Source organism: Salvia hispanica, chromosome 1 (genome assembly GCF_023119035.1).
Source record: "Salvia hispanica cultivar TCC Black 2014 chromosome 1, UniMelb_Shisp_WGS_1.0, whole genome shotgun sequence".
In the NCBI taxonomy this organism is placed as follows: domain Eukaryota; kingdom Viridiplantae; phylum Streptophyta; class Magnoliopsida; order Lamiales; family Lamiaceae; genus Salvia; species Salvia hispanica.
Genome location: NC_062965.1, coordinates 3,093,411 through 3,107,148, shown reverse-complemented (window position 1 = coordinate 3,107,148; position 13,738 = coordinate 3,093,411). Strand labels below are relative to the sequence as shown.

At 41.1% G+C, this 13,738-nt stretch overlaps 1 protein-coding gene across 1 annotated transcript; it reads left to right on the top strand.

Moving 5' to 3' along the window:
• Positions 1-9,486: 9,486 nt before the first annotated feature.
• LOC125224306 (wall-associated receptor kinase-like 1) lies at positions 9,487-10,189 on the top strand. Its single transcript, XM_048127691.1, has 2 exons — positions 9,487-9,675; positions 9,734-10,189. Exons 1-2 carry the CDS (start codon positions 9,487-9,489, stop codon positions 10,187-10,189), a joined length of 645 nt encoding a protein of 214 aa, XP_047983648.1.
• Positions 10,190-13,738: the final 3,549 nt, after the last annotated feature.

Here is a 13,738-nt window from a genome sequence, read left to right as displayed (position 1 = left end):
ATGGAATTTTCGAAATATTTACCTTGGATATACATGAGATTTTCGAAAATCTCATTTATTGGAGAAGAAGGATTAATTTTATTATTTTATTGATCCCTTATTTATTCTATTCCATGAATAAATATAAATATGCTAAAATATCCTAGCATATCTTGCCATATCCTAATTAAATTAGGATTAGAATATAAATCCCTTTTGAAGATTGGAAAATCACGCCACTTCTCCTATTTAATTGAGGAGTATTTTATTTTATTCTTGCTCCGTGATATATTATTCTACTCCGTGAAATATTCAAATTAAATCATAGGCTATTTAATTAAGCCTAATTTTCGAATTCCTCCTTATTCTCAACCATATTCAACGCCACTTCCCCAATATCTCTCCCAAATCTTTTATTTAATTAATTATTGGGATATTATGTGGCACTCTATAAATAGGAGAAGAAAACCTAACCCTAGAGATCAAGAAACCGGCGCCCCACTCCTCTACAATTTTCGAAATCTACTCTCCCCACTCTCTCCATATTTTCTTCATCAATTCTTCAAGATTTCTTCATCAATTGAGAAGAATTCGAGTCAAGTTCAAGAGTCTATTGAAGAATCAAGTCTAGTTCATCGTTTCTACCGTTCGTTTTTGTGAAAAAGGTACTTTAATTATTGATCTCTTCTCCTTCTACTGATTAATCGGTGATTCTTGAATCCACATGCATCTAGAACATGAGCCCATTGAGTATGATTTATCGTACTCAGCCCGATGAAATGTTGGTACTTAAAGTGTCGTTGTGTCTTCATACATAGCCTCACTTCTTTCTTGGTCGCTTCCGCTATATTTTTATGAAAACTTATGATCTTTTGTTGGGATAGATACTTTTACGTTCGTGGGTATGTTTTGGATTATGAATCGTTAGAAACAGTTATTTTTGGGAAATGTTTATAAGCTTTCATTTCGATGATCTTTTATGAAAGTTCTTTTGCTAAGGCATTATTCTTGCTCTACTTAATTGTTCTTTAAATGCTCCAGTCAAAAATCCCTTTTAAAATGAAACCCTAGTCTTTGATCTTTGTTGCATTTATGTCTACCTAGTTAACGAACGCCGCATTTATTATACCCTAAATGGGCGGGTCGTTACAGTTGGTATCAGAGCCTCAGTTCTTTTCGCTCTGGACCCAAGAGTCTTGTTGAAATAAAATTTGAAAGTTGTATAAATTGATTAATGGATAATCGTCGAAGACTCAACACCGCAACTCGTCTCCGCTCAACCACGATGAATGAGGTAACAAGTATCTCTTGAATATTGATTTGAAATATGAAATATTGGAAGTTGAAGCGAATGGGAGATTGTTGATATATATTTGAAGAAAATGTGATGATTATGCTTACATGTGAACTTGCAAAATGTGATTATGCGAAATAAATGTTGTTATGCAAGTGATTATATGTTGAGATTGTTATGAGTTGAACAATAAAACTCTATGAAAAAAAAAATTCTATGTGATTGTGATTTTGCGTGATATGTGATGAACGACATCTATAAGAATGAACTTGAGCACGCTACTATACTTAGTTGTAAGACGTGTCGCGAATGAAAATTTTGTGATAATATCGAACTTGGAGATACCAAACGCCGGATACGAGGCGAGCGATTTATGAGAACGAATTACGAAGCGTTGAAACGCGAGAATATATATATATATACACACCTTTTGTCACGGAAAGAAGATTCCGTTATTTCTTGATATGATATTATCTCCACACTTTCGTCGTTCGACGCATACACACATATATATATATATATATATCCATCGTACTCTCAGCATCAGTTTGAAATCCTATGCACTATTGATATTTCTTCGATCCTTGTTCTGATGCTGAGATTTCTTTTGTAGATGCCTAATCATTACTACGCACCGATGCGCGATCGCTATGCTAAGAATAAGGTTTTCCCCGTTGAAACCTACCAAGAGTTCGAATGGGACGGCAAGTCCTTTCTCCTAACCTACGTCACCGAGTTCTACGACCGGTGGATGGATGCGTACGCGTATGGAGGGGTTACTCATCACGCGGGGATCTCTAGACTGATCCACACTCTGCCGAGTCCTTGGAGCGAATGGACTGCCCAAGCTGCATTGCCATATACATGGTTTAGTCCGCCGGAATACAAGCCGCGAGGCGATATAATCGGGTTGATTGGGGTGCTACTCCCTGCCATGGCACTTGCTAGGGATGGACCGCCGCTTAGTCCCCCGGCGCACAAGTATCCGCCAGGCCAAGCTCGCCGATGGAGGTATCGACGCGATAAGGAGCCGCACGTGGACCGTGTCCCTAATAGGCCAAGACTTAAGGCTAATGTGGCTCACCCTTTGGTTATCCATGGAAACGTGGAAGATATGCGTGCGATCACCCCGCCACCGCCGGATGTTGGTGAATATGGCGAGAATGAGGAACCGGACGAGGAAGGACCCGCTTTGGAGATGGATGAGGACGATGATCCCGAGGAGAACATGAACGACATCGACTAGAAGTGATGGTCGTGGGATATTTGTTTTGCTTTCCCCCATGTTTTTGGATTGATCTGTTGATTTTGCTACCATACAATTTTCGCTACTCTTTTATTTCTGCTGCTTCGATACTAAGTCCTCTATGAGGCAACGTTTTTTTTTTATGCCATGGGGAGATATTTATTTTGATTCAATGGATCGCCTTTCGTACATGGTACAAATTATCTATCACTATGATCATCATGCCCCTATAGTACCACCATTTTTGAATACCTTATGATGCCCAGTATCTGCCACTTAAAATTGTACCGCTGTTTCATAAGTGCCATTACCTTGATGATATGAAACATTGAACTTTTGATTGACCTTGATGCAACCAATTTTTGTAGTCATGATTGACACTACTCTTTGGAATCCGTCTACGTGACGAATATTTGATATCTTGTGATTGACCATATACTCAAAGACAATTGACCCATGAACCTTGTTATTCAACTATACCACGTGATAATTGTTAGAATCATAGAAATAATTCGTGTATTGATAAATCAGAATGCCGCCAAGACGCCGAAACCGTCAACCAACGCCTCCACCTTCGAGTGAGGAGAGTGTGACGCAGTCGATTCCGACACCACCGCCTCCCCCACCCCCGGTTAATAGGGAAGTAGTGAAGCTGTTCTTGGAACAGAAACCGCCAGTGTTTGATGGACTTGGAGAACCAGCAAAAGCCGAATCTTGGATCCGCGCGATAGAGCGTATCTTCGCAATCTTAGGATGCAATGATAGGGAACGGATGAGTTGCGTTACTCATCAACTAACCGAGGCAGCCGACTTTTGGTGGGATACAAGAGTAAAGACCTTGACACAAGGCCAAGTGGAAGCAATGACGTGGAACGATTTCAAGACCGAGCTGTACAACAAGTATGTGCCGAAAAGCTATCGGAAAGCGAAGGCCTCCGAGTTCAACAATCTGACGCAAGGACGCATGACGGTGACCGAGTATGATCGAGCGCTCAACAGCATGACCCGATACGCCCCTGAACAAGTTGACACAGACGAGAAGCTGTCGGACAAGTTCCGTGAGGGACTAAGGTCCGAGATAAAGATGTCATTGGCTAGTCGAGGAAGACTCACTTACGCCAAAGCACTGGCACTCGCGTTGGATATTGAGGCAGCAATGCCTAAGGAGAAAGCTAAGGAGACCGCTACCTCATCGTTACCCCCACCACACTACTCGAGAGAGAAACGGAAGTGGGATGAACATCGAAGTTCGCATGATGGAAAGCGACACCAGTCGAGTCAGCATCGATCCCAGCACGGAGGAGGACAGCAGGCGTCTAGCCAGAGAGGAGATTATCGACCTAAGGCACCACAATGCAATGTGTGCTCTAAGTACCATTTCGGAGAATGCCGATATCAGAATGTGATCAAGTGTTACACTTGCGGAGGAAACGGTCACTTCTCTAGAGAGTGTCCCAATAACAAGAGAGGATCGGGTTCAAGGCAGAACGATCAGGGATCCCGTCAGCCAGCTAGGGCACCGCAAAATGAATCTGGAGGGAATCGCGATTCATCATCGCGACAACCACAACCTCAACGCCCCAGACTTCCTCCCCAAGCTAGAGTATTCGCGTTGGAGCAAAAGAAGCCGAAGAAAGAGCAAGAGGAACGTGAGAAAGGAAATTTGACAGGTATGGGCGAAATTCTCAACACCCCTGTTGTTGTGTTGTTTGACACGGGTGCGTCGCACTCGTTTATATCTGAACTATGTGTGCATACTTTGAGCTTGCCTACTAGCGAATCTGAACGTAGAATGATGGTGTCCTCACCAGTAGGAGGAATGATAGAAATATATAGAACGTGCTCAAACGTAGAAATTGCTATGGGAGAACTTAAGATAGCTGCTCATGACTTGCGAGTCATAAAGTTGGAGGATATCGATATAATCTTGGGAATGGACTGGTTGGCAACGAACTTTGCGACGATTCGTTGTAAAGAGAGACAGATATCTCTACAAGCTCCGGGAAGAGAACCCACCATATACCACGGAATCGCGATGAACCGGCGAACCGCTATCATATCCGCGCTACAGGCGACTGCAATGATAAGAAAAGGGCGAACTGCCTATCTTGTCTACCTCCATGGAGAGGAGAAGAACGAGGAGAGGATGGAAGATGTTGCTGTTGTGAACGAATTTCCCGACGTTTTTCCGGAAGTGTTACCTGGACCGCCGCCAGATAGGCAATTGGAGTTCACAATTGACCTTGAACCGGGAACTGCACCCATATCCAAAGCACCATATAGAATGGCGCCAAAAGAGTTGGAGGAGTTAAAGATACAACTCCAGGAGCTTATGGATTTAGGTTTCATTAGACCTAGTGTTTCGCCATGGGGCGCACCAGTACTTTTTGTGAAGAAGAAGGACGGATCGATGAGGATGTGCATCGATTATAGGGAGCTAAACAAGTTGACTCTTAAGAACAAGTATCCGTTGCCAAGGATAGATGACTTATTTGATCAACTTCGAGGAGCAGGAGTCTTTTCAAAGATGGACTTGAGGTCCGGATATCATCAGCTACGAGTTCGAAGAGAGGATATACCGAAGACTGCTTTTCGTACGAGATATGGACACTACGAGTTCGTGGTGATGCCATTTGGCTTAACGAACGCCCCAGCAGTATTCATGGACTTGATGAATCGGATATTCCATCCGTACTTGGATAAGTTCGTTTTAGTATTCATCGATGACGTTCTAGTCTACTCGAAGAATGAGAAGGAGCACGAGGAGCATCTACGGATCGCTTTAGAGACCTTGAGAAACGAGAAGCTATACGCCAAATTTAGCAAATGTGAATTTTGGCTTAAAGAAGTGAACTTTCTAGGACACATTGTGTCGGCAGAAGGAATCCGAGTGGACCCCGCCAAGGTTGAGGCAGTACAACGATGGAAGTCGCCTTCTACACCAAATGAAATTCGGAGTTTCCTAGGGTTGGCAGGATACTACCGAAGATTCATTGAGGGATTCTCCAAGATAGCGAGACCAATGACGCAACAACTCAAGAAAGGAGTCAAAGTGAATTGGACCCCAGAGTGTGAAGCAAGCTTTCAACTCTTGAAGGAGAAATTGACAACCGCGCCAGTGTTAGCTGTGCCCGAATCTGGAGTGAATTACGTAGTCTACACCGACGCTTCGAAGGTTGGACTAGGATGCGTGTTGATGCAAAATAACAAAGTGATCGCCTACGCGTCACGACAATTAAGACCACACGAGTTGAACTACCCAACGCACGATTTGGAGTTAGCAGCAGTGGTACATGCCCTAAAGATTTGGAGACATCATCTCTACGGAGTGAGATGTGAAATCTTTACGGACCACAAGAGCTTAAAGTATTTCTTCGAGCAGAGAGACTTGAATATGCGACAACGAAGATGGCTCGAACTAGTGAAGGATTATGATTGTGGTATCAACTACCACCCCGGCAAAGCAAATGTAGTGGCAGATGCTTTGAGCCGAAGAGATCATTCGCAAATAGCTACCTTCCTAACGGAAGATGAGAGCTTGATAAGAGAGTTTAGTAAAATGCGATTAGAAGTGATAAGAGCACCTGAAACAGTGGAAGGAAGAGTTCCCACTTTGGTGGTTAAACCAGATCTGAAGACGAGAATCGTTGCAGCGCAACGAATGGATGCGGAACTCGAGGAAATCCGAGTTGAAGTGAGAACCGGCGAATCCGGAAAATTTAGTGAGGAGTCCGACAACGCCCTCACTTTTGAAGAAAGGTTGTGCGTGCCAAACAACGAGGAACTCAAGAACGAGATTATGAGTGAAGCTCATGAAACTCCATATACTGCTCACCCTGGAAGTACGAAGATGTACCAAGACTTGAAAAAGTCCTTTTGGTGGAATGGCATGAAGAGAGATATCGCGGCATTTGTGGAACGTTGCTTAGCCTGCCAACAGGTGAAAGCACTACATCAACGACCGCATGGAAAATTACAACCACTGGAGATACCCGAGTGGAAATGGGAGCATATCGCCATGGATTTTGTGACGGCCTTGCCAAAGACCCTAAGTGGGAATACCGCAATTTGGGTGATTATAGATCGACTCACGAAGAGTGCGCATTTCATACCGATTCCGGTAACTCATGGATCGAGCAAGTTGGCTCGTATCTACATAAAGGAGATTGTGCGATTGCACGGGATTCCAAAGACAATTACATCCGATCGTGACCCGAAGTTCACATCGAAATTTTGGATTAGTCTACAGCGCGAGTTGGGAACGCAATTGAATTTTAGTACGGCTTTTCACCCGCAATCTGACGGGCAATCCGAGAGGACGATTCAAACTCTCGAGGACATGTTGAGAGCCGTAATACTCGACCGCGGTGGAAGTTGGGAGACCGTACTACCGCTAATCGAATTTGCATACAATAACAGCTTCCAAGCAACAATCAACATGGCGCCTTATGAAGCCTTATATGGAAGAAAATGTAGATCGCCGCTCTACTGGGATGAAGTTGGCGAGCGACGGGTGCTAGGACCCGATGCAGTCGAGGAAATGATAGAAGTCGTACGACAAATTCGTGCGAGGATAAAGGAAGCTCAGGACAGACAAAAGTCATACGCTGACGTCAGACGGACCGACTTACAATTCCAAATCGGTGATAAAGTTTTTCTTAAAGTGTCCCCATCGAAAGGGATAACACGTTTTGGTGTTAAAGGAAAGTTGAAACCACGTTTTATCGGGCCTTACGAGATTCTAGAAGGAATAGGACCCGTAGCCTATCGATTGGCTTTACCGCCAAGTCTTGCAAATGTGCACAACGTCTTTCATGTATCGCAGTTGCGAAAATATGTGTTTGATCCAAAGCATGTGATCCACTACGAAGAAGTCGCGTTGAATTCCGACTTAAGCTATGAAGAGAAACCCCAAATGATCTTGGACCGGAAGGTTCAGAATTTGAGAAATAAATCCATTGCTAGCGTGAAAGTGCTCTGGAGGAACCACGAGTATGAAGAAGCCACATGGGAGCTTGAGGACAAGATGAAGGAACTGTACCCGGAACTTTTTCCATGAGGTACCAAATTTCGGGACGAAATTTCTTTTAAGGGTGGTGGAATGTAACGCCCCACTTTTTCAAACCCTAATTTTCGGGTTATAAAATTTTTGCATTAAATGCCTTAAATGCTATGATATGTGAATTATTTGATGATTGATTAATTACATAGTGTCTATGTGACCTAATTGCATATGTGGATATTTATTGAGTTGAATAGTCAACTTGTTGAAATGTTGACGTGGCTATTGAATAGTCAAAGATGTGGAAAAAATGACGTGGCCGTTGAAAGGTCAATACGATGAGAAAATGATGTGGAAGTGGAGAATTGATTGAATTGAATATGTGGATATTTGAGGTGGAGAAATATAATTGTGGGAGAATAATTATTTATTTTCCTAAGGGATGAGTGAGAAAAATAATAGGAATATTATTTTAAAAGCATGTGGAATTTTCGGCCCTTTCATTATTGGAGAAGAAATAATATTATTCTTGGATTTAATTATTGTTTGGGATAATTATCCAAATTAAATCCAAAGTCCAAATACTCTAATTCCTACATGGAATTTTCGAAATATTCACCTTTGATATTCATGAGATTTTCGAAAATCTCATCTAGAAGGGAGAGGGATTATTTTTATTATTTTATTGATCCCTTATTTATTCTATTCCATGAATAAATATAAATATGCTAAAATATCCTAGCATATCTTACCATATCTTGCCATATCCTAATTAAATTAGGATTTGAATTTAATTCCTTGTGGAGAGAAGGCAAATACACGCCACTTCCCTATTTTAATTGGGGAGTATTTTATTTTATTCTTGCTCCGTGATATATTATTCTACTCCGTGAAATATTCAAATTTAATCATAGGCTATTAAAATAGCCTACAAAATTCGAATTCCCCTTTCTTCTCAACAAAAATAACGCCACTTCTCCTCAAATCTCTACCATATCTTCCAAATAATTATTTATTTAATTATTCGGATATTATTTTTGGCACTCTATAAATAGGAGAGAAATCCTAAACCTAAATCATCACAAAATCGGCGCCTCCCACTACTAAAAACCGTCTCCTACTTCTCTCCCACTCTCTCCATATTTTCTTCAAGTTTCTTCAAGATTTCTTCATCAATTGAGAAGAATTCAAGTCAAATTCAAGAGATTATTGAAGAATCAAGACTAGTTCATTGTTTCTACCGTTCGTTCTTTTGGAAAAGGTACTTTAATTATTGATCTCTTCTTCTTCTACCGATTAATCGGTGATTCTTGAATCCACATGCATCTAGAACGAGTGAAAGGGGTTTTAATCGGTGAATTTTGGGAAAACAAGGATGTGTGTGCATGTGTTGTGTGTGTAGGTGCGATCGTGTGTGTGTGTGTGCACGCCTCGATCGGCGTGCACATGTGTTGTGTTCGTGTGCATGTGTTGTGTGTGTGGAACACTCATGTGTGATACGAATTATTGGTGATTTTGGAATGATTATGTGAATAAAAATGGTATGTTAATCATACTTCGATTTTGATATTGATGATTTTGAAAATAATCAAAGGGAAAAAGGGAAAACGTGAGGTCATGCATAATATTGATCCATGATTGAAACTGATTTGTGATACGCCTAATTTAAAGGTGATACTTCGCGCTCTCAGCGTGATAAACGAGGAGAAGAGAATCTATCGAGCTAAACCTACGAGGTGGGCTTTCTTTTAAAATAAGGACATTGTCCTAAAATGATATTGATGAGAATGAAAGATGTGTTATCATGCCTTGATTTGTTTTGAGATCAATCATAGGAATGTGGTCAAACTATTGGGGTGTTGTTTGGAGACTGAGGTTCCTTTGCTTGTTTACGAATTCATGCCAAACGGCACACTATTTGATCTAATACATGATCCAAGTAGTGAATTTCCATGTACATGGAACATGCGTTTGAAAATTGCAGCAGACATAGCAGGGGCAGTAGCGTACTTACACTCTGCATCTTCTGTGCCTATCTATCACAGGGATATTAAGTCAAGAAATATCCTCCTTGATGAAAAGTATGTTGTCAAAGTATCAGATTTTGGAACATCGAGGTCCGTTGCTACAGATCAGACTCACTTAACTACTGTGGTTAAAGGGACGTTTGGATATTTAGATCCAGAATATTTTCGGTCGAGTCAATTCACAGAAAAGAAGTGATGTTTATAGTTTTGGGGTAGTTCTTGTCGAGCTTCTTACTGGGCAAAGGCCAATATCTCTTGATAAAACAGAAGAGGAAAGAGGTCTAGCAACACGGTTCCTTGCATGCATGGAAGAAGAATGCATGGATACGATTTTAGATCCACAAGTTCGGGAGCAAGGAAGAAAGGAGGAGGTGATCCTAGTTGCAAAGCTTGCACAAAGATGTTTGCACTCTAAAGGGAGAATGAGACCAACTATGAAAGAAGTTGCTACTGAATTGGAAAGTTTTAGGATATCTGAAATGTCGAGTAGTGTTAATGTTGAATCAGAAGATGTGAGATCTTTTGGAGATATGCCCGCAATGATTTCAGACACTGAGTACACATGGACAAATAGTTATAAGAGTGCTTTCACATCATCATCAGACACACATCCGTTAGTGTTATATGAAAGTGTATCATAATATAGACACATTTATAGTAGACTCAAATAAGATGATCAAGACTTGGTTCTATGCCATATCTGAGATTGAAGATTGGAATATTAATGAATCTCTTTATATTGTATTAGGTAGCTTATATTGCAGTCGATGTAACAAAAATTCCCCGTGATGATTGTGTGTGTGAATGTGTCTGCAGCGTGTGTGTGTGCAGTGTGTGTAAGAATGTATGCATTGTGTGTGTAATTTAATAAATATTTAAAATTCCACTCATTTTTATATGGAATTTTCAAATTGTATCCAAAAAAATTTTTATGATATCAAACACTAGATTTGGAATTGGAGGTTCCAATTCCAATTCCGCACCTCTAATTCCATATACCAAACACAGCCTAAGAAACAAAAACACACTAAAAAGTTATAGTAATTGATAAGAACATATTTTATTTTGCAACTGATATCTAAAGCACTCGGTAACCAAAAAAACAGATGAAAGTTATAACCAAACTTGATAAGAAACATGTTGTTAGGATTGAGTATCAAGAACAAGATCAAAGGAAGAGGTGAGGTTTGGGAGAAATCGAGAGAGAGCTTTTATTTCTTCCAGCTGAAATCAATTTGGGGGAATTGCTATTTGAAATCCCTAACTTCTCGGCTATATGGAGAAAAACAACTAATCAACTTAAGAGTTGATCCAATGGCTACAAAAGCATCTATCTAATCTAAACAAATCAATGGCTAAGATTTAAACACTCATTTAAAAAACAAGCCATATATCACTAAGTGTTTGAGCTATTTGAGCATATATCTACAAATCTCCACCTTGCTCAAGTAGCTCCATCAACCTGTTGCAGTAGGATCAGCTTCCTACACAACTCAAGCTTCTCCCTTGGCAACGCCTTTGTTAACATGTCAGCCGGATTGACTGCAGTAGCCACCTTAAACACTTCCACTTCACCCTCTTCTATCTTCTCTCTGATAAAGTGTAGTCGCACATCAATGTGCTTGTTACGCTCATGAAATACTTGGTGCTTAGCAAGACACAACGCACTGCTACTGTCACAACCAATTGAAACTGTCCAAGCCCAAACTCTGCAGCCAAACCTTTAAGCCAAAAGCTTTCCTTGACTGCTTCTGTTAGTGCAAGATATTCAGCCTCTGTGGTTGACAAGGCTACAACATGCTGGAGACTTGATTTCCAGCTAACTGCAGAGCCAAACATGGTGAATACATAGCCGGATTGAGACCAGCAAAATCAGAATCACAAAATCCAACAATCGGATCACCAGATCAGGAGCTTGCTCCTCCATACCAGATGCCCAACTTTGATGCCCCTTTTAAGTATCTCAGTAGCCACTTCAATGCTGACCAATGCTCCTTCCCATGTTCAAACATAAATCTGCTTGTTAGGCTAACAGCTTGAGCAATGTCCGGCCTAGTGCATATCATGGCATACATCACACTTCCTATGATATTAGCATATGGAATGAGTTTCATCTCCTGCCTCTCCTTCTCAGTTTTTGGCCTCTGCTCCACTGACAACTTGAAATGTTGAGCCATTGGTGTGCTAACTTCTTTCAAGCTGTCAATCCTGAATTTCTTTAGAAATCTCTAAACATAATCAGTCTGTCTAAGCCATATGCTTCCATTTTTTCTATCTCTGACTATGTTCATCCCAAGTATTTTCTTTGCCGGCCCAAGATCCTTCATATCAAATCTTGATCTGAGGTCCTCCTTTACTTGCTGAACCTCCTTCAAACTAGAACCAACAATTAACATATCATCTACATACAACAATAAGTATGCTACAGCCTCTCCACCTTTCTTCTTAAGATACACACAAGAGTCATACTTAGATCTGATGAATCCACAACTCACCATGTAGCTGTTGAATTTCTTATGCCATTGCCTGCTAGCTTGCTTGAGGCCATAAAGACTTGTTGAGTTTGCAGACCTTCAATTCTTGCGCCGGACTAACAAATCCCTCTGGTTGCACCATATATATAGTTTCTTCTAGATCACCATTCAAGAAGGCAGTCTTCACATCTAGCTGCTCTAGCTACCAATTGTTTCTTGCTACTATAGACATCAACATCCTTATGGAGCTATGCTTCACCACAGGGGAAAAGACCTCATTATAATCTATCCCATATTCTTGGCTAAAGCCTCTTGCAACAAACCTAGCCTTATATCTGATTGAACCATCAGCCTCCAATTTCTTCTTGAATATTCATTTACAAGTGACTAGCTTCCTGCCCTCCACCTTATCTACCAAAGTCCATGTTTTATTCTTCACCGAGGACTCCATTTCCTCATTCATAGCCTGCACCCACTTATTCTTTTCTTTACTCTGCATAGCTTTTGTATAAGTCAATGGCTCCTCTAGCTCCACCTCTTCTGCTGCCATAAGTGCATAGAAGACCATCTCATAATCAGAAAACTTGGAGGAAAGTTTAGGCACTCTTCTGACTCTATCTCTCTCTATCTCTAGCCAACTTGTAATTTTGCAGGTCTTCAACCTCAGTGTGTGGCTGATTAATCCCATCAAAAGAGCTGCTGGAGCTTTCATTTACTGTCTCATTAACATCATCAGTTGCCTCATGTGTGTGTTGAGCTCGGCCCTGATCTCTTTCCTCACCTGGCTCCACCTCAAAGTCGTTATCCGCATCAGAAATAACTCTGACTCCATCAGAACCAGCCACCTTATTCAAATAAGGCATATCATGTTCCAGAAAAATTACATCCCTGCTGATCAGAACCTTTTGTTGTCCAGGTTCTATACACCACAACCTGTACCCCTTCACTCCTTTCTGGTATCCCAACATCACACACATCAATGCCCTGGGGTCTAGTTTCCCTTGCTTCACATGAGCAAACACCTTACAGCCAAATGGTTTCAGATCTGCATAGCTTGAATGTTTACCATACCATCTGAAGTCTGGAGTGTCTCCACCTATACTTGATGAAGGACACTTATTCAACAAATACACAGCTGTTGAAGCAGCCTCTCCCCAGAACTTTTTGCCCATTCCTGAGGAGAACAACATACATCTAACTCTCTCAACAATGGTCCTGTTGGCTCTCTCAGCCACACCATTCTGTTGAGGATTCTTGGGGACAGTCTTGTGCCTCTTAATCCCCCTTTCTATACAAAAATCATCAAACTCTTTAGACACATACTCAAGCCCATTATCTGTCCTGATGCACTTCACCTTAAATCCCTTTTCTAACTCTACTTCAGTACACTAATTCTTAAAAGTGTTGAAAGCCTCTGACTTCTCCTTTAGAATATAAATTTATATCTTCTTAGAATAATCATCAATCAGTGACATATAGTATCTACCTCCACCAATAGTATTAACAGTTGCTGGCCCCCATAAGTCACTATGTATGTAATCTAAAGGAGAAGTAGAGATGTGTTTACCAGTGGGATATGGCTGCTTCTTAGCCTTGCCTCTGATGCAATCTTGACATGGATCTGGTTCTTGTGTGTCATCAGCAGAGATAACTTGCTTCTTTATTAGCTCCTTGATGCTTCCCATGGCTGGATGGCCCAGCCTTTCATGCCACAAT